This window comes from Cheilinus undulatus, linkage group 20 (genome assembly GCF_018320785.1).
Source record: "Cheilinus undulatus linkage group 20, ASM1832078v1, whole genome shotgun sequence".
Lineage (NCBI taxonomy): Eukaryota > Metazoa > Chordata > Actinopteri > Labriformes > Labridae > Cheilinus > Cheilinus undulatus.
The window spans coordinates 11,528,155-11,551,011 of NC_054884.1; the positions used below are offsets into that span (position 1 = coordinate 11,528,155).

General features: G+C 39.2%; 1 protein-coding gene across 1 annotated transcript in view; it reads right to left on the bottom strand.

The window, feature by feature from the left end:
* si:dkey-121b10.7 (heparan sulfate glucosamine 3-O-sulfotransferase 6) overlaps positions 1–22,006 on the bottom strand; it is a 37,206-nt gene extending 15,200 nt beyond the window's left edge. Inside the window, exon 1 of the mRNA XM_041815834.1 lies at positions 21,220–22,006. Within this exon, the coding sequence (XP_041671768.1) occupies positions 21,220–21,695 (476 nt within the window). The 5' untranslated portion in view covers positions 21,696–22,006. The remainder of the gene's footprint in view (positions 1–21,219) is intronic.
* Positions 22,007–22,857: the final 851 nt, after the last annotated feature.

The window sequence follows — 22,857 nt, forward strand, 5'->3', positions numbered from 1 at the left end:
TAGAATCAAAATAACTTTTTGCTTTAACAGAAATGACCAAAAAAGGGGAAAACAAGATCATTTCATAATAATCTAAGTTTATTTGATCTTATTTATTAAAGAGACTAAATGCCAGGCCTCCTGTGCTAACATTCTGAAACTATGTTTAAGAAAGTTTTCATCACACCCAGGTGCCTAGGTGTCTTACTTTGACATTAAATTGGGAGATAAATATCAAAATGAGTTTTTACTGGTACACATTTGTCCTTCTTTACTTGTTACTTCCTTAGCATTATTAATCCCAATAACTGTACAAACTAGAATGGCCGTCTGAGGTGGCAGACCCACGCCTAAGCAGCGCCACTGAGGAACTCACGCTCCCATTGATTACTATGGTGTTCAAAATTCGAAGTGTGAAAAAAAAAACGAACGGGTGCATGGATCATCACCAAAATCGAATCGATTCTTCCCTGTCAAAGTCCCAATATTCCCTGAGAGTTTGGTGAAGATCTGACTTTCCGTTCTCGAGTTATCTTGTACACATACAAACAAACAAAGAAACGAACAAAAATACGGAACCCTTTACATAACCCCCTGCCGATTTCATCAGTGTGGGTAACTAAATATCAAATTTTCCCAAGAAGCACAAATTAAAACGATTTTAAAGTCACCGGGAGATTTGGATAGACAGAGCTCTGTGTGTCTGCTAGTACAGGACAACAAGGGGTTAAAATAATATTGAAAACAATCAAATTGAAACAGCTTTCTATTCCTTTTTTTCATTTCTTTCATAATTCCTCTTTATGTGAGTATTCAGTCTACATGTTGCAAAAACACCGATGTTTTCTTTCTCTGTGTATCTGACTGTTCTTGATTGTTTTCATTCTTTAATTAATACACTGGATAACAGCTGATCTCCAGCTCAGTGAACTCCTCTCTGTCTAATATCATATCAGTGACATAAATTGATTTATGTCACCAAATCAATTACTCCCAACAACATGTTATGGTTGTATACCCCATGAATAAAGGGGTTGTTGTAATGGTGATAACTGAAGAGTTTTAACTCAGAAAAGTGTTTATGTTCAGGTGTTCGGGTCTGTTCGTGCTGCTTTTAGCATTAGCATCTTAGCTAAACTTTAGCTCCGCCGTCTCAATAGGTGATTTATGAGCCGCCGTTGTTCTTAACTGCTTTTCTCCAAAGTGTACAGACTGGCAGACATTTTGAAAGTTATCCTTCTTCATATAAAATCCACGACTTTTTCCTGAGGTGCAGAACTGAAAGACATTTAGGTGACGACCAGTGAAACACATCCAGCTACCTAGCGAGCACCTACGGCCAACGGAACTCTTGTTTAAATGTAAAAGGTCACCGCGGGTCACACGAGATTACAGACGCTGAGCCAGAGCATGGCGGAACAGGCTATGAAAACAAAAAGCAGAGCCTCATGAACGGATCTTTAATGTTAAAACCAGTCCAAAGACCGGTTCGTGCCGCATTTTTACCGATCCAGAGCTCCGCAGACCGATGCACTCGAGCTGCTGACATCAAGATCGGTTAACGGATCCATATCGGATTATCTTTACACCACTAATATAAATATAACCCCCATGGTGAAACACGCCAGTTGGGGCATTATGCTGTGGAATTTAGAGTCAAGAGAGAAAGAAGAATATGTCAATCTACCAGGAGAAAAACTGGGTCTGGATTGTCGCGTTGTCTTCCAACATAACAATGACCCAAACCATACGTCACTCCTGGTGAAGAACTGCATCCAGAAGACCAAAGTGAATGTTATTGAATGGCCTGCACAAAACCCTGACTTAAATCCCACTGAAAATCTGTGGGGCGAACTGAAGACCAAGGTCCGTGCTAGACGACAATCAAATCGACAGGAGCTTAAGAGACCGGCCGATGAAGAATGGGCTGGTAGTCTTCAGGAGAAGTCTGTGAGACTTATTGAAAACTTCAACAAACAACTGCAGGCTGTTATCCAGCAAAAAGGAAACACAACTGACAATTAGCTTCAGGGGGGCTTTTAATTTTGACCCCGGTAGTTTTGGGGAAATAATTCTGTGTCTTTGTGCAGAGTAAAATAATGTAAGCATTCAAAATAAGACTAGGATGTTTGGAAAAGCTGTGTTTAAAACTCCTTGAACAAAGCATGTGCCTATGTTATTCACAAATGAGTCAATTATCAGTGAAGTCAGAGATACGAGTTTAATAATGTTAGATGCTAACAAAAGGCCTTAGATATCAGCTTAATGTAGGACTTTCAAAAGCTTAAAAAAATTCACTATTGCTTAAACAAAAAAAAAACTTTCAGGCTAGCTGGCATATCCACAGTAAAGATAACAGTAAAAACAGCCATAATTTAGTATCAGTGTCTGCTTGTAAACCATGTCAAACTGGTGCACTCAGCGTAGCTAGCTGTAGCATGTGCTGGTCACACATCCCTCCAGTTAAGTGTAAGCCTACATTCAACTTAATCTCCATTTTATGGATCAAAATGACCAAAAGCTGCAAGTAACTTCCATTAACTGTGCTGGTTTACATCCGGGTAGTAGTGCATTTTTGTAAGATTGCAGTGGCTATCCAACAGAGCTACAGCCCCTGATAGTGGCTCAAAGCAATGGGAGCCTAGACTGATCAAAAATATTAATGAGTGGTTAAAACAACTGGTAGCCTAATTCTGGAGCAGACTAGGGGTAATGATGTTTAATTTAGTTGGCTAATGGTGGCCATCCCGATTAAAAGGCAGCTCCAGACCTATCCAGGCTTGCTATTCCCCATGTGTTTTCTTTGAATAAAGCTAATTGGCTCCTGGCTGTGTCCTTAAATGCACTGAGCAAATCTAAGACTGGTGTTTTGTGTCTGAGTAAAGTTTTCTTAAAAAAAAAAAAAAAGAAAATACTTTGCTGAAATCATTTAAAAGCATTTCTGATATTGTACCCAAAGAAAAAGGACAGCTGCATTACCAATGTCTGTCTTCAGTTAAAATAAATAAGAATAAAGCAGTGCAGGGTGGACCAGGTTTTCTCTGGGTAGAACAAAAATATCCCAACATGTTACTGAAATACTCTTTAAAAGGAGGAAGAGAAGCACTAAGTTGATCTTTCTGATAGCATAACAACCTGTAATGACAGAACAGAGGAAATAAGACAAAGCCTGCTCTGTGTGTTTGGATGTGTATGTATGAGTGTGTGCTTATGTGTCCATAGGAGAGTGTGTGTAGGAAATATGTGTGTATCGCCGCTGATTGCTCCCACCCCTCCTGACTTATCAAATGGGAAAATCTGCGTTTATGTTCCTGCCGGGCCCTCAGCGGCCTACTTGTGTGGCTTTATCTATGAGCTGTCGGGGACCTCGGGGGCTCCACCCTGACTTCATCCACTCTCCTGGACGGGACGGGCAGATGAGGTTGTGACCCCTGTGATGTCACAGCGCTCTCACTAATGTTACATAATTGAACAGTTGATGAGATTGTGTTGATGTGATGTGAATGTACATGGGCTGTGATTTTCTTTTACGACTCTCACTTCACCTTTCTACATACTCTCTATATAAACTCATTTTAGCTGAGACAGCAAGTTCCCTGACTGGTTTATATACAGAAACTAAATTAGGGAAAAATTTGTATTTTGGACAATATTTTTTAGGTCAATCTTTAGCAAAAGAAAGTACTTTTTTCTGTCACCTCAATGATTTACTTTCTAAAGTTTCCTTTAATTTCTAACAAGCACTAGGATAGACTGTATTTTCTTTTTATTCCACAGTATTTCTGAAAATGAAATAGCAATCTTTCTTTGTAGAATGAAACATAAACACCCGATAGAATTTTTTTAATATCAAATGAATAAACAAAAATCAAACAATTTTGGTCTTTAGTGCATCCAATATCAAACTGTCTTGAGTAAACAACATCGTAAGAATTAAGAGATACTTGATATTATGCTAACTGTGATTTTCTATGCATAAAGATAAATTATAATAGCACATTATTTATGTACTTTAATAAATAAAAGGAATATTACCACAAATTGGAATGGACTTCAGCATGCAAAGCAGTTTTCTACACCAGTGGTTCTCAACTGGTCAGGCATCAGGACCCGCTACCTCCTCCTTAAGAGAAATCACGACCCAAATTTTTTAAAAAAAATTGTTGTTTGTTTCATGAATGTTAGCTAGTCAGTATTTATGGCTACCATTACACCATGAGGACAGAAGAACACTCAAAAAAAATGTTGATATTCAGACCCTAAATAGAAAAATGTATTGAACAAAGAGACGGGACAAAACAAGCACGTTAGAAAAACACGTTCATTACAGAAGAATTTGCATACATATTTTACTCCATTTTCCCAAGATAGCATGGAAGTTTGGAAATCCTTGTTATGTTGGGTAAACCAGCTTTATTTCCCAACAAAACGGAGATAAATAGGTACAAATCTTGAGTAAAATACTGATTTTTACTCTGAATCACAGGAAAACCTAACAAAATGGCACACATTCGCGACCCACTTGAAAGCTCTTTGCGACCCACTTGTGGGTCCCGACCCACCAGTTGAGAACCACTGTTCTACACCACAGGTCACACTTAAACATTCACATCAATTTACACCACATTCATACAATGTAATATAAAGTGCCCATCAGTAGGAACTCACACCATTCACATCTGTATACATTCACAAACCACTAACGCAGCAGTGGGAGCAAGCTGGGCTTAGGTGTACTGCCTTAGGAGGTATTAACATGTGACTACATGAACTTCTAGTTCAGTGACAACCAGCTCCACCACTGACCCAAAAATAATTTGACTTATAGATAGTTAAAAAAACAAAACAAACAAAAAAACAAACAAAAAAAACTATATAAGATGATAAAATAAGTGTAGATGGATCAATATAGTGGCTCATTTGTGAGATGAGCAGCAGAGCTGAATGTGTGGGTTACCCCCCAAAATTTGCTATATCTTATTTGCCAATACCACTGGTACCCCCAGGTGCTGATATTCCATTCAACACCTGTTTTGTTAAGAGATGAGTCCAGATTCTGCACACTTTGGGTCAAAGTGTGGAGAGGACGCAGAGAGTGCTTCCTCCATGTCCTCTCAGTGTTGGTGGAGGCAGTGTGATGGTGTGGGGCGGTGTCTCTCTCACTGGAAAAACGAGGCTTGTCATCATTGGAGGTAATCTCAGTACAGAGACATTAGATTCTGCAACCAGTGGCAATCCCGTATCTCCACAATCTAGGACCAAACTATCCTCCAAGATGACAACACTCACCCACACGCAGCGGGGTTTATCAGAGACTACCTCCAGAATCTGTGAGTGGAGAGGATGTAATGACCTACCAGCAGTCCTGACCTCAACCCCACTGAACACTGGTGGGATCAGCATGGATGTTCCAGAGTGACAAACAAAACCACGTTGGCTGACTTAGGACAAAATGCTGGTTGAAGAATGGGATGCCATCCCACAGCAGTGTGTGACTAGGCTGGCAAAATCAAACAATATTGATACAAAATTCAAGTCTTTGGCCCCAAAATGATGCCTTATTTCTTGTTTCACAACTGATAAAAATTCAGACTCCTAAACATTGTCTAAATTGCATGAATAAGTTTATCATATTTGTGCAATTAGGCAGAGCTCTCTTTCACTTGTGGTACCTTTTGGTTAAAATATGACAGAACATCTTAAGCTTTTTAAAGAGTTGGTGCTTGCTACAGTCAGTATTTAAAAAAGTGTTTGGCGTTGAAACTTGGTTCTGAATAAATGAAGTATCAACAATTCTGACAACCTTGATTCTCAACAGACAGACGAACGGAAAGATTTCTGTTTGGCCTTGAGCTCACTCAGATCAGTCAGAAAAAGGTAAACATGGCACACCATGCACAAACGGTTAACCTGTTTACTTTTCTCTCCAAGTTGACAGGGAAAACAACCACACATTACTAATTAAGCAACTCCTTATAATAAGCAAACGAACATACACACACCTCAAACGCTCCTCAACTGAGTCAATATGGACTGTTGCTCATCTGGAAACTCCCCAGATCACAACCAATGAGAACACTCGATACTGTCAGATCCACAAAAACCAACTTCTGAGGAGTTTCCGCTCTTTGTGGTTTGTCTGCTCACTGTTGGCATCATTTTAATCTGAGGAGAGGAAATCACTGCTGGCAGACAGACGGCTTTTACAACTGGAAATAGTCCACTCTGTGGTCTGCTATTAGCAGCATCCATCAGGGCGGACTCAGCAGGCACTGAGTATGCTCACATCTAGCACAGAGGATGAAGAGGAGTTTGGCTGGGCATGAAGACAAAGTTAGCATCATTCATGAAGTTTAATGGCAGACAAAGAGAGGTGTGTTTCTCTGTGGGACTCTAAAGGTGACTACAGGTTCTCACGACCCCACCCACTGTGGCAGTGGGACATTTAACAGAGATAGACAGCAGTGAGAGGTCTACGGCCACACACAAACACAAACACAGTCAATAATTACCTGCCTCTCCAGACAGAGCACTCATGGTTAACTGGGCGGGGGTTTAACTATCTGTTCTGTCCATCAAACCTAACCAGCAGTCACTGCACAAATAAAACTACGTCAGTGAGTATCTCTTTTCCTCCAAATAAGAATGATGTAACTAATGCAAGTGGAGAAAGTGACGAACTCTGTATGCTGATACTTCAAACTGAGTAAGAGTAGGAAAAACAGAGCCTGGAGAAAGACGCATTTAAAGGTGCTTCAATTCTTTGACCTCTCTCACTTTAAAAATATTGTATTGTACAACTTTTTAACGATTCATCAATAGACTGATTGCTATTATACCTGGATAACATCTATTTAGATCCTTCAGATGTCTGTTTAGTGTTAAAAAACGTATCTGTGAACATTTTGGAGAACATTTTCAACAAATTATTTAACAAGAATATTTAGCAACAAATCATCACTGAATTCCCCTACAGTGTTATATTTCTGTAGATCAGTGGTTAACCTTTCATCCACTGAGCCCCCTACTCCTATCTAATAAGAGCTGAGGTCCCCTGGGACCCAGGTAAAGAAAAACAAACAAACAAAAAAAAAAACAGGGGATATGATGCTGTCAAAAATACACATCAATTTGAATTGTTTATGCCTTTTAAAGCAGAACAATTTAACCCAAAACACAAGTGTTTATCATGAATTTAGATGGTATGCCTGAACCTAATTTTAAAATCCTCAGAGCAGACAGACCCTTTAACCCCCTGGAATCTCTGCCCCCCACTGAAGGGGGTCCTGGACCCAAGGTTGGGAACCTATGCTGTGCATGGACCTTGGAACTGGAGTTCTTACTAGGGCCAAACGTCTAATAGTCACCCCCCCCCCCCATTGCGATTTGATTCATGATTATTTCTCAAGTTCCTCATCTTATGTGTCTTCTATTATACAAAAGTAATAAATAACTAGGAAAAAGAGTTGGGACACAACTTTCTTGTGGAGGTAAGTTTTAGTAAGAATCAGAAAAAAACTTCATCAGTAGGTCTGACAAGGAAAAGAAATGAAAATGGTAACTGGTCCATCAAATTATAAGCAGTGCACTTCTGATTTAATAACTACAAGAGAAAATCGTTTAAAGAGAATACAATTTCCAAAATTTGGTCAAAAAATGCACAAGATAGATGCATTTAACTCCAAAATGTCACAATTTTTCTCCCAGGGGCGCATGTCCTCGACCCCCTAGAAGATTTGAGGTCTCCCCCACCATAGTCTCCTTAAATCCATTTGGAGACACAGCTAGATCTTTTGATTTTATATATGTATAATGGAGTTGAAGTCATCATAACATCAAACAACTGCACAGCACTATAAAGACACTCCCTGCCAGCTGATTAAAGCCTCACAAGTCCATGACTTCACACTGTTGTTTCACTTTTTTTCTATTTCTTGATATTTTTATGAAAGAGGGCAAAACTTTAGCACTTCTTTTGCATTCTTAGGTATTTACTGCTTGTATACTAACTTTAAAAGAAGCTTTACAAATGACACAAAGGCTGGAGAGCAGTGGAAAGAGAAGAAGGTGAAGGAAGTAGAGATCCTGATTTCGTTGTGGAACATTAAACATGAAAGATCATCAGACAAACTGATGTTTATCTATTTAACAAAGAAGGGTGAATCTCTGGTTGGTTAAATGTTGCAGAATATTCAAGTCTTTGGCTTAAAATACATCAGTGCAGTCTCAGGGTTGCTACACAGTTTTAAATTCAACTCTAAGACTGCATCCCTGGTTTCAGAATCTCTTTTAATGGCTTTTAGGCTACCTTATAGTAATTGCTCACCTCTGCCAATTACTCGCTGCTATTCTTTATGCTTGCATTTGATTTTTGCTGTTTAAATGTTGTGACCAAGAAAATCCACAAACAAGTAAATAAAGACCATATAACACCTACTAGTGCACATTTGAGAAAGTTTTCAGACATGCCTTCTGAAATTCAAGACATCTTCCTGGGTCAAATTGGACTTTTAAGACAATTTAAGACCGTACAATCAAATTTCAGACTCTTCAGGATCTGCAGGAGCCCTGATTGTGGAAGCCAACCCGCAAGATCAAAATTATAAGCCAAAAGGAGAATCAAACTACTCAAACTTTCCCTTGCTGCTCTCGGTAGCTGTGATTGAAGTGTTTCCCCAGTGATCCTCTCTCATCCTGCGTCCCTCAGCAGTCATCTGACTCCATCATTTCTGATTGGATGAGACACGTCATGCTTGGAGGGTAAAGGTTGACCAATGACAAGCTGTCAAAATATTGATGACTGGGTTACATCAAACCTTTTTCATCTAGTTGAAATCCATACCTATCCTGCACCAATTTATAAAGTCATGTTTAATTAAATCCTCTCTGGCTTATTCTACATACCATATCAATCCTGACTAAAAATCCCGTGACATGTAAATAGCAGAAGTTGTAGTGTAATGGTGATTAGCTCTGACAGATGTGGCAGATAGTGTTGCTCATGTTTATGGATATAACGGAGCAGTTTTTCCTTCCTGTGCTGATGCAGATTCAAATACTCGCAAAGCATTGAACCCCATCTTCTGCACAAAGCTCTCTTTCTTCCGGCAAGATCTATACAATTCTGTTTTTTCCAAAGTCTCCCTTAAACCCTCCATCAGTCTGAAAACACGCTTTGCAACATACAGCTCTAAGAATGTGAGCGGGGAGGAATTCAACCAGCAAATCCCATGTGATTGGTAGAAGAGTCAAACAGGAAATAAAACCTGGACATTCCTGTCTCGGTAGAGCATCCAAGACTCTGCTGAATTACACAACAAGAGTGAAAAGACACAAAGAAATGAGGCTATACAGAGCGAGATTTAGTGACAGAAAGAAAAAACATTGGCGATAAGGAGACAGGAGCAAAGGCTTGTGCCGTGGCTTTACATTACACAGCTTGAGTGACCCGAACAAGCCAATAAATCCACTCCAGCAACACTCACACTGTGGGGTATAAATGTCAGCAGGCGGGAGGAGTAACAGCTCCTTGTCAACAAGATTGAATATTCAGAAGTTAATTCATTTCTGCTGCAACAGCGCGATAAAGGCAGATAGGGAGGAATCAATAGAAAGGACCCATTTTAGGTGATCGATATCAGGAAATGACATTTATATCTGTGGGATATTTATCAGGTCAAGAAAAATCAAGAGAAGAAGAAGAAGGGGAGTGGATGTGTTTCAGGTAGAGCTGGAGTGTGAATGAGTCCGACCTCACACACACGTTCACTCACTCGCACACCCAGGCTGTCTGAAACCTCGTCCCCGACCACCAAACCACACAATCATTTCCAGCAGATGGCAAAGCCCAAGCTTTTCCACATATAAGCATTTTTTTCTTAAACAATTTGCCAAATGCTTCCTTTAAGGATGTCCATGTGTTTTACTTGGTTAGCAGCTGAAATCGGGGGCCAAAGCTCCGTCTGAGCTCAAAGACGCAAACAGCACTTTGAAACGAAGAGCTCTGTCAGAAAATAAATGCTTAAGTGATACTTTCCAGCCCGGTCTCAGATGATGTTGTTGGCTTTACTTATAACAGTTCTGTTGCAAATTGATATATATGAATGACCGGGTACTTACCGTGTAATTACACTAAATGAATAATATTTGCCTAAGAATTTGATATGTGGAAGTATGGAATAGTCAAGAGGTAAAAGGGTTACTGAAGCTGTTTACAGATGTGGCAGTTCTCATGTTTCGATAAATACATTTCTTCACTAGATTAATCACATTTTCAGAGGATTGTTTCTGCTGTGAGATTATGTGTTGGAGACAGAGGAGAGAAGAGAAACTAGATAACTGCTCCCCAACAATGTTTTCATCTTATTTACCACCGTGTCAGATGAACTCAAATAACCTTTAATCACATGCCAAGTTCCCTATATGTCCATATGATCATTTTTTATAAGGCTGTAAGCCAAATTTATTCAAATAAACAGAATTGTAAATGTTTAACTAAGCTCTGTTTGCATTTATAAAAGCCTACGAACATTATATAAAAACTTAAAGTTTTAATTACTGTAAAATCCAGACTACAACTTGTTCCAGGGGGCTAGTCTGAGTTTGGGATCTAGGGATAATGGTTTAAACTATCTGTCATTGTGACTATTTTTATTGTCGCCAAAGTACACAACAATTTAGTTTCTGTGGGTTTGTGTTTTTTAGCACCACATGTAATCATGTGGAGTTTGCTCTCCTGCTAGCTTCTGCTGAGCTCTCTGCCTACATTAGGCTTGTACACAATGTCAGTTAAAAGCTTAATTCTTTCGCCCCTGTTACGTTTCAGACTGGCTGCATACTTTGCTGCTTGCAGCCACAACTAGGGCTGGGCAATTAATTGAAAGTTAGATTCAATCGCAATATGGCCTGCTGCAATTTTCCAATCGCAGAAGGTGCAATACGTGTGCAACCTGAAATTTGTGTCAAAATGCCAGTTTAAAACTTTTTTGCAGCAGAGATTTAATGCATTACATATCATACAACCATTTGTCTAAAATGTGTCTAAAGCAAAAGAAATGACAATTGATTTTAGGAAAAATTCAAATGTTATCTCTCCTGTTTTTATTAACAACCAGGCTGTTGAGGAGGTACAGAACTATAAATATCTTGGCACAGTCATTGATGACAAACTGACTTTTGAATCTCAGGTGGATGCTGTCTGTAAAAAGGCACATCAACTCTTGCACTTCTTGAGGAAGCTGAGGAACTTTAATGTCGATTGCACTTTTATGAAAATGTTTTACTCTTGCTTTATTGAATGTGTTTCAACGTTCTCTTTTGTAATTTGGTACGGGTGCCTCAGTATCAGAAATCGTAACAAATTGCAGGGCATTTCAAAAATCTACAGTCGAATTACAGGTTCGACCCTTACTGACCTAACTCAGTTGTTCAGAATTAGGACTCTAAAAAAGGCCCAGTCTATCCTGGCTGATCACAGCCACCCTTTATTTTCAGAGTTTCAGCTGCTACCATCCGGTTGCAGATTCAGCCTGCCAGCATGCAGGACAAAAAGGCTAAAAAGCTCTTTTGTCCCTGCTGCCATCGACTTTCTAAATAGTTAGCCAAAGCCTGTGTTATTTCTTGGTTTTTATTGTGTTTTATCGTTGTATTGCACACAGTCTCTCATGCTTCTATTTATTGTGTTGTCAATGCTGCTTTTTATGATTGATCTGAATTTATGTATTGACTGCTGGCTGTGAAACAAATTGCCCTTCACAGGGATAATAAAGTGAGCCTTGAACCTTGAACCTTAAGTGCCATTTTTTCTGAATAGTCTTCAAAAAATCTTACCTCCTTCATTTTTTCACTTTTTCTCAAGAATCACAAAAAAATATTATTAGAATTAGCTTTATAAAATTGTTCATCCCTTGTTTAATCTAATATTGTATTGGTTATAATATAGAATAATTTATTGCTTGTGTTTGCTGAAAATTACATTAGATGAGGAACACAAGGAATAACTGCACATCAACTCGCAATCACAATACTGGGGGAAAAAAATTAGGTTATTTTTCAAAATCATTCAGCCCCAGCTGCAACGCATGTCCACTCTGGCATGCACCATTACAGCTTTCATTCCAGGTGCAGGTAGGGCTGGGTGTTGTCACTGATAGCCTGAATTGATTCAATCCATTTCAATATCAGTTCATGTAGGGATGTTTTAATTACAAACCTAATTTATTTAAACATTTAAGAGATTATCAGAGGACTGAATTTGGAAATACACTCAACAGAAACTTTATTAGGTTCACCTTGCTTGTAGGAGTCAATTAACTCATTGTCATGTTAAAGAAACCAGTTTAAGATGATTTAAGCGTTGTTACATGGTGCAATATCCTTCTGGAAGTAGCCATCAGAAGATGTGGTCATAAAGAGATGGACACAGTCAGAAACAATACTCAGGTAGGCAGTGGCGTTTAAATGATGCTCAGTTGGTACTAAGGGGACGAAAATGTGCCAAGAAAATATCCTGCACATCCTTACAACACCACCAGCCTGAAACTGTTGATTCAAGGCAGGATGGATCCATGCAAAGTCTGACCCTACATCTGAATTTTGTAGCTAAAATCGAGACTCATCAGACCAGGGAACATTTTTGCAAACTCCTATTGTTTGATTTTGGATTTGAGTGGCTGTTGCCTTTCTATCATCTCAAACCAGTCTGCCCATTCTTCTCCAGTAGATCATCCCAGTAGATCAGCAGTTTCTGAAATACTCAGACCAGCTCATCTGGCACCAACAACAATGCCACATTCAAAGTCCCTTAAATCTTCTTTCTGTCCGATTCTGATGCTCTGTTTGAACTTCAACAAGTCTGGACTATGTCTACATGCCTAAATGCATTGAGATGCTGCCATGTGATTGGCTGATTAGCTGATTGTGTTAACAAGCAATTGCACAAATGTACCTAATAAAATGGCTGGTGAGGATATACCCATGCAAATCCTGCACTTATACCGCTGATCTGGGGCATGATTAAAGAAGAATATTTCATCTATAGCTAGCGAACTATTTTAACACATATAGGGTGGTAAGCATTATTATATTGTTCATAACTAATTAAGGTCCGTGTCCAAACAGGAAGTAAACTACCCTGAGTTTAGGGCGGTACAATGATCTAGCATGAAACAAAAACAGTTTTAAGTGCAAAATAGTGGAATTTCAAAATGCGACATAAAAGGAATGGTAAACAAAATCAACTTAAGAAATTCTGAGAATTTTTGTATTTTGTATTTTTGTATTGATATTTAAACATTTAGCTTTTAGCTAACAACAAAGAGATTTTATTCATGAATTTGAGTTAACTGAGTTTCTCACTCTAACCAGTTTAATGTGATCAATCCTTTACTGATATTAACCCTCTTTTAAAATAAATTTATATTCTATAAGATATGAGTTTCAATGCTCTTTAGAACAATATATACTTTAATAAACTAGTTATTCTCACCTTATACTTCAAATGACATGAGAACTGTTTATCTCTGGGACCTTAAAAAAATGTTGAGGTGATGTTGGGGTAATAGGTAAAATAAACCACAAGTTAACAGTAAGAAGGAAACGGAGAGCAAACAGTGGTGGGGTTGAAATTCCTTTAGCATCTCTACCATCTTTCCAGTTTCTAAGCACACCCCGGGGTGTAAGTACCCCTGCTTGGAAATCATTGGACTGAAGGGCTCTTGTTCTTGCTTCAACCGACTACATCTGTCCCACATAAAAATATAAAAGTCCTTGTACCTTTTATTACATGTTCCCCCGAGTACAATAAGCTCCCCCTATAGCGCTAAATGTTGAAATACTAAAGCGTTCATATAAAAGGGCGAGAAGTTGGGAGGGTGGGGGTGTTGACTAATGCTTCATAAGGCCTTGTTTAACAGCAACTGTGGGCCTAATCCCTCTCAGCCACTCAGCATGTCCCTGAGCTGTCCATGTTAATGCCTGACCTGTCATTACACCGGTCCAATGCAAACAGTGTTGACACGAGCTGTCAGCGGATTAGGACAGAGCAAAAAAAACGTTTCATTACTCCTTCAAAGGAGAGACAGAGGAAGAGAAAAAAGAGAGAGGTGAGCATGTCATGTCTGAGCTGAGAGAGAACAAGGTAAGGTCAGTTTCATGATAACAGAAAGTTACAAAAGAAACATGTTAAGGTCATGGGTTGCCTCACCTTTAACCCTTTCTTTCTGTTAGGGCACAATGAAAACAGATAAATCCAACAAAATCCTGCACATTTGTTTGCAGGTGCTGACCTACTGATGCTCCTCATGCTATATGCAAATTGTAGGTGTTTAAAGTCAACTATTCTAAATTAAAGGAAAAACTCAATAACCAGTCAAGATTGAGCTCTGTTTAACTAGGACAGGATCACAGCAGCAGTGCTCAACTCTTTTTGCAGATTAATGTCTACATTACTGCACTAAATACCATCACTTAATGCTTCAGTTAGATGTGAGTATAAGCTGATGCAGCCAATGAACTTTATTCCCATTTTCCTGGTCAGAATAGGGCCAACCAGTGCTGTTGCTACAATATATCAAACATAAAGTATGTCGCCACCTGACTGTTACACCAACAGAGACTGTAATGACATTGTAGTCAGTACTTTAATATGGAGTTGGACCCCCTTTTACATTTACAACAGCCTCCACTCTTTCTTGGAAGGCTTTTGACAAGATTTTGGAATGTATCTGTGGGAATTTGTGTCTATTCACTCTGGTGGAGCATTTATGAAAACAGGCACTGATGTTGGACGAGAAGGCCTGGCTTGCGGTCGAAATTCCAGTTCATCCCAAAGGTGCTCGATGGGGTTGAGGTTCGGGCTTTGTGCGTGCTCCACACTGAACTCATCAAACCATGTCTTTATAGTCCTTGCTTTCTGCTTTCTGGGGAACAGTCATGTTAATTAGAAAATGGCCTTCCTCAAACTGTTGCCACACAGTTGGAAGCATAGCATTGTCCAAAATATCTTGGTATGATGAAGCATTAAGATTTCCCTTCACTGGAGATAAGGGACCTAACCCCACCCCTGAAAAAGCCCCATACAGTTATCCTTCCTCCACCAAACTGCACAGTTGGCACAGTGCAATCAAGCAGGTAATGTTCATCCAGTCTGCCACATCCAGACTCGCCAATTTGACTGCTAAACATTTTTCACTCCACAAAACACATTCCCGCTGCTCCATAGTCCAGTGTCGGTGTACTTTACACCACTCCATCTGACACTTGGTATTCAACTTGGCCATATGAGGCTTGCATGTAGCTACTTGGCCGTAGAAATCCATTCCATAAAGTTCCTGCTGCACAGTTTTGTTCTTCCATTAATGCCAGTGAAAGCTAAGAACTCTTCAGCTACTGAATCACCAGTGCACTGTAGACTATTTTGCACCATGTGCCTTGGCAGTCATTGACCCCGCTCTGTGGTCTTCTGCTTCATGGCTGAGTTGCTGTTTTTCCTAAATGCTTCCACTTTCTCATAATATCATTTCCCAAATTGTCTTATTGCAAAGGTGGCATCCATGACAGTACCACGCTTAAAATCACTGAGCTCTTCAGAGCGACCCATTACGGATCACAGATGTTTGCAAATGGAGACTGCATGGCCAGGTGCTTGATTTCATACACCTGTGGCGACAGGTCTGATTAAAACACCTGAATTCAATAATCCACAGGTGTGGCCAAATAGTTTTGTCCATAAAGTGTAACTACTTTATTCTTAAATGTATCCTAAAAACACTGGAAATCTTCAGTCATATGAGAGCTGTCAAAGCATCATTAAATCGCTCAAAGATACAGGTTATTGCAGAATTTCTTTTAACTTTTGGGGGAAAATTTAAACAGTAAGCTGGAGTTCACAGGAGTTATGGTAATAAAAACAAGAAATTATTCAAACTTTGATGCCTGGAACCTCTTTGTGTGTTTTGATAAGGGATGCACAGACCAGTTAGCATCAGTGCTGGCTGAAATCAGTCCATTTGGCCACATCGGCAATCAGCAAGTAATGTGGGCATTAACCCCCTGAGCCCTATTTTCCCATTCCCATTTGTGAAGGACAGGACTTTTCAGAGAATTCTCAGTAGGTGACTGGAAAAACATTCTGTCTAAGTCATGATGGGCCAATCAGAGCGACAAGACAGAATTAGGTTTTACGCATGCACAGCTCCAGAAGTAACGCCAGCTTGACAGGCAAACTCTGCTGTAGTTTATATACAGTGGAGCACGCTGTGAATAAAACTTATGTTGAGGCCTGTCCATAGAAGGGTGAAAGTGTCTTCTCCACCAAGAAGAACTTCTGGTGAATCTCTTTGCTCTTATTTTAATAAAGAAATGTGGCACAATTTAGTTAAAACTGCAGCTTTTCTCCTGCTAATCCCTTAAGCAGTAGCAGCTATTACACTGGTTTACAGTAGAACTCAACCTCCCCGTAACTCTCACAGTCTCATGCCAAAGGAGACTGGCAAAAGAGCATAATAACCTTTTCTGTCATAAAATGCTTTCAGTGTGGTTCTTTGCTCTTTAATTCATGAATAAATGTGGAGCATTTCTAATGAAACTGCCAGCACATCTGAGCTAATTGCTGCCCACTAGCAGCAGCGGTTGCTATCCGCTACCAGTACAACTAAACCTCGCCCACAGCTACAACCTCAATCTCCTCAAATGACTCTGATTGGTCCAAATGCTGTGCGTTGGAGCTTTTCAAGATGGATCTGCCTGATGACAGACTGGCAAATCCATCTGCTATGCAAGATTCAGAGTGTTACACCAAAAGAGGCAATGAAAAAACACTGGTATTGGCCATTGGCTACATTGTTATTTTAAACATCAGTTTCGTCATCATCCTTGAGGTGCATCTCTAATTATGATGATATAAAAACATGTATTCATATTGTTTGACATATAGAAGTCTAAAATAGTGGTTACTGACACAACTCCAGACTTTTTATCATCAAACTGCAGCAGATAGTTTGGAGAAACTGAGAAAACAAAAGTACATGTACTAATCTCTCTCTCTCTTTTTTTTATTTAACCAGAGTTGATGACATCAAGTTTGCAGTAGGTCTTTTAATCATTGAAAGAGGCTGAATGAGTCTTTTGGAGAGGAAAACATCTCCATCAAAGTTATGTTAGGAGTTGGAAATAAGCAATTGCTATTAACTCTCTGTGCAGCACATCAGATTCGTGCTCTTTTATGAAACTATGTTAAACTGTATCGTCCCCACCAAATAGAATAAAATCAATTCAATCTTGACAAAAGTTTAAATTTGACCAAAAAGACACAAAAAAGTATCATTCTAGCAAAAAATGGATTTGGAAGATGTAACAGAAATTTTTGTTTCCAGAAGATGGTAGAAGGGCTTCTGTCAAAGTATAGCTTTATGAGTTACATGACTATTTTAAGTTTAACGGAAAAAGTTGTCACCTTTTGAGCGCTTTAAGCTTACAAAAAAATACCTGAAATTTGGTAAGCTGATTTCTTGATTTAAAAAATTTGTGAGGATTTAAAACAGCTTCCCACCTCCTAATAATTTGCATTTTAAATAAACAAGTCTTGCATTTTTTTAATAGAAAACAGTCTCTGGTTATTCAGTGCCAAACTCCAAGTTAAAGCTCCTGCCCACATCACTCATGACTTTATCACCACTTGTGTATCAGACAGTTTGAGGCAGCAGGAAACCCCCCGCCTCATCCTCTTCCTGCAAACCAAACAGAGTAATAAGAAGGCAAACTAACACTTGTGCACACAAACACCAGCTTTGATCTCCACCGTCACTTAGCTCTGCTCCACCTGAGCCTCACAGTGAACCGATCATTACCCGGCTGTATTGATCTCACCATGCAACTCTCTGTCTTCCTCTTTTTCCTGCCACACCTCCATGTTCTCCTCGCTCTTCTGCTTGTCTCTTTTATCAAACTGTCCATGGATCTTTTTCCTCATTCCTCCTCCATAACGGTCCCTTTTCCTCTCATCTCTGTGCGATCAGATTTCAGGACATCTCCAAGAAAAACACCAAACTAAACGTGATTTAAACATTATTTAATATGCAGAAAATCTTGTTTCAGCAATTCTGCATTAAAAGTAAGCATATACACTACTAGCAGACTTTGAGTCTGTGATTCATTTAAAAAGATACATTGTGGCACAGGATGCATCATAGTCTGCCTTATCAGACGTCTGATCTTAAAGAAACACACTACCTGACAGACTGAGGGGTCATCCACACTACCACCATCCACAACAACCACCCATCCTCCCCCCCTGCGATCAGGCTGGTGGTGAGGCCCTCAGGGGACCAACACTGGACACTTAGGGAGGCAGCGTGTCAGCTCAATAAACAGCAATTTATTGGCAGGGGACTGAATAAGCTGCCATCCCTGGAATCTATCAGCAGAGGCTCTTATTGGTGCTGAGAGTTATTAATGAGGAAGAGGAGAGGGAGTGATAACATGAACATGGGATGAGGTGGAGTCAGCTTTGTTTATGGCATAATGCTCAGTTAATTATATTTCTTTATGCACCGTAATACAGAAACTAAGAAAATTGTGTGCATTATTGCTCACATTAAGGTGTTTTTTTCTTACCATGGAACAAGACTAGGGAGAAAGAGACTCTTTTTATTACAGCTTTTGTCTTAAAGGTCACACAGACACCAGAGAAAACAGACAAGATGCTACAAAGTTTTGTGTCCCTGCCTATTCAGACATAATTAACCTCATCAGACTGGTCTGACTAGATCTAAAATACTTAAGGTTAACGACTTTACATGCATCACAAAGCAAAGAAGAAGCAGCCTAAAAACATCCACGGACAGATACAGGACTTTCTGAGGCACTTTTGACAGTGGCACCATTCTTTCTCAGCTTTCTGTTTGACCTGAATTTCTCTACTGTGCATTAGACTTGCAGGATATGAGAAAAATATGCAACAACATTGATAAATTCAGGGGTGGAAAAAGTACCAGACTATTGTACTTCAGTAAAAGGACAGTTGCTTTATTTAAGTAGAAGTTAAAGTACTGGGCTACATGTCTATTGAAGGAAAAGTATTCCCTTTATAGTTTACTTTAAGAACTGAGTATTGATTGGCTAGAGATGAACAAAGTGGGAAATTAATCTAATTCCTTTTTTCCTCCCAATACTGCATTAGCGATGTTGACACGCAACCTTTTTTTTTAAGTTCCTTATCTTAAGTATTTTCCAACAAAAGCAAGCAATATATTCCTATAATATAACAAACACAATATTAGATTAAAATTGGGCTGATTGAGTTCGAAAAAAATATCTTATTGTGATTATTTTGATTCATATTGCAAACTTGACAAGAGTTGTTGCACTGACAATATGATCATTGGTATGGCAATCTTATGTAGGATAAAGAAAACATGCAAAAAGGAGGTAATTAGTTTGTGAACTATTACATAAAATGTCACTTGAATGTATAAGTCAAAACATCTCTTCTGCCAAAAAAGTTTAGACACATTTCAGGTTAAAGGAATATTACACCTTCTGTCATTTGAAAATTGCAGTAGGCCGTATTACTATTGGTTGTAAATATTAATTATCTGCTCAGCCCTAGTAGCAATCATCATGAAAAATAGGGCTGAACATCTTTTTAAAACATCTGTTTTTATTTTATCTCATTTTGCAGATGCAATGTGAATTGTTGTGTTTAAGAGAATAATCTTTTTAATATAATTCTCATTTTAAATAAGGAAAATATGTACTAAAATAAGAAAAGAAAGATTTCTTGCAAAATATCAACAACTCAATGTTTACATGTGTCATCTCTGCTGCAAAAAGAATAAAACTGTTTTTGACACACATTTCAGATCAAAGAATACTGCAACTGTGATTTGAAAACTGCAGCAGGACATGTTGCAATTTAATCTTATTTTCCATTAATTACCCAGCATCAGTAGCCACTGAGAAGCTATACTGCTAAATATGATCTTTCATTATTGGCAATAACAACATAAGAATATGGATCTCCTACTAGGATGTTCAGGTAAAGCCACACCACTATAGTAGAGTAAAATACAACAGCTGTTTTTGGACATGATGTGCAATTATTATCACGTATGTGCTACAAGTAGTTGGAACAAGTACTAGAGCATTGTACTCTAGTAAAACTACAGTTACTCTGGTTAAAACTTACTTAAGTAGAAATAGAAGTACTGATTTCAAAAGTACAAGTCCCCCCCCCCTCCCAAAAAACCCTCCTCAATAACAGAAATTGAGTTCAAGAAATGAGTCACTTACCAACCTCTTGATAAATATTGTACACGATTTGAAAGATAGAAAGTGCTCCTATTACCATATAGGGTTCATATTAGTCATAACTCATGGTTTTGCATCTTTCCTGCACACTGCATGTAGACTGACTTGTGTTGAATGCAAAATAAATCCAAAATGCAGCATGGCCATAAAACCCACTCCTCTTATTAACAGGTTTGGGCTGAGTGTTGCTTGTTAAAAGAAAATGAAAATAAAGAAGAAGAAAATAATATTTAAAAATTTATTGTAAAAACTAACTTTTGCATCATGTTTATGCAAATTCTCTTATTGCCTTAATGATAAAAAATTAAACTAATTGCGCGGTTCAACTGCGCAGTGTGACATTTAGCCCAATGCTAATTAACTGGCGATCTGTTTTTTACTTTGTACATTTTTGTATTCCTTTTTTGAATCTGTATTTTATTGTCTTTCAGTCATTTATCTTATCCTGCCTAAAATACATCTCGGTGCATCTCTGTTATAATAAACCTTTCAAAAACTAATGATTTATATTTAATAGTGTTCTGAGCTGTTAAATGTTCTTAATAAAGTTAATTCAAGAAAAAAAAAACCTGACACTAAGTAATTACCCAAATAACGTTTAAAATGTAAGCGTATTCCTGTAAAATATATGCTGCTTTCTGTATTTGTGACTTTCATTTAACTATCTTATTACGCTAAAAGACTTTTGCATATGTTCATTCAGATTTTGAAGGATAAAAATAATCTTTAAAGTTCTTATTTCCCTAAATACCCCCACGTTCCCTCCTAGCAAGTGACAGTAAGCAGCTAGCATCTTATCAGACGTCCCTGACTGACCGTTGACTCTTCGAGTTCATTATCCTACAATTTTAGGCCATTTTCCACGTCTTAAAGCTAAAAAATGTGTAAATATCGAAAGGACGACCATAAAGAGTATTAAATAACTCTTCTTACCTGTACCATGTCAGTCCCTTATCGTAGAAGCGGTCGAAGAAGTGCGGCTCCGCACCCACCGCTCTCACGTCCGGATGGATGCGCAGGAACTCCAGCAGTGCCCGCGTGCCCCCTTTCTTCACCCCGATGATGATGGCTTGAGGAAACTTTTTGCTCCCAAAGCTATTAGCTATAGAAATGTTCGTTTTAGCATCTCTGCTCGACAAGTCCGACAGCTGTCCCCGGATAAACGGCACCTGCGACGCGTTGTGCGCTCCGAGCTGCTGCGGTGAGGCGTCGTGTCCATCTTTTAGGATCATTTTATCCTGAAAACTGTTCTGTTGGTCGTAAACAGGCCTGGGTATGGAGTCACAGAATCCGTTGAGGCAGTAGAAGAGGTAAGTGAAGAGTATTATCATGGTAAAGAAGACGGACAGCTTGGACTGCACCTTCAGGTGTCCAAAGTTGAACGCAGCTCTCCATTTACTACATCCCATGAGTCGCAATCCTGAGCTCGAGGACACAACGCAGGAAACATGCCCTGACACAGGACTTCATACTACGCACTTTAAAAAAGAAACTCAAACTGAGGATGCTTTGAAGTCACCGCCGCGCTCGAGCAGCAGCAGCAAGTGGCGGAAAACTTTAAGGCGCGCGCCTTAAAGCTCCTCATGTTCCTCCGCTTATCTCCTCAGTCCGTGCCACTTCCTTGCCCGTCAAAGTATCATAAAGGACCCGTGGGTTCCTCCAGTGACTTGAGCGAAGACCTGTCTCTGTACTGACGCCCCGCAGCGCTCCGTGCCGTCTGTGCGCTCCCGTGGCTCTTTGGCAGCGTCTCTACGGCACGGAAATCCTTAACACCCCCTTCCGTGCTCACTGCCAAATCCACGCCCTGTTTATCAAACTTACACGCCCCTTTCCAACCTAAGCCGGTGTGACACTAAAATAACAGAGAAAATAATTAACATAGGTCAAAGAAATACACGTCAAACCTGTGCAAATGTCCTACCAACCCATACAATTTTAAAATGATTACTGATTTTTTTCTTTGTATAATGCAAATTCTATGATGCAATTATTTTTTCTTCTTTTTGATTAAAATAATAGAATATTACGCATAATAAAGCAATGTGAGTGTTTTATTTCTGTATCTAACTGTTCTTTAAAAAAAGAAAACAGTCTCTCCAAGCAGACAGAGAAAGGGAACCTCTTACATAATTTTATTTAGAAAGCAATTTCAAGAGTCGTTAGACGTAGATTATATTTAATTCATTTCGAGAGGAAGAGAATATTTGGAGCTTAATAAAGAGGGAATATTAGATTTAGATTGCAGGCTGAGGATGCAATTTCCCTTCATTTTCCCTTTAATGCACCATAACCAATGTGAAGCTTTATTCTTATTTGGTGCTCTGAGTTTCTTTCTTTCCCAAGTTGTTCACTTTAGTTTGGACTAGTAGCCACCTGCTGTCTGCTGCCCCTCCTGACCACACACCCCCATGGAGCCAGCTATGACACACAGATTTAACCTTTACACTCCGGCCCAACAGGGGGAAGACAGGTGTGGACAGCTTTCTCTTTTTATTTCAACGTCTCCACACCAGTGATAGCCCTTTCCCCTTTAAATGCCTCTGTGGAGGCGATGGCCGGGGCCAGAGGCAT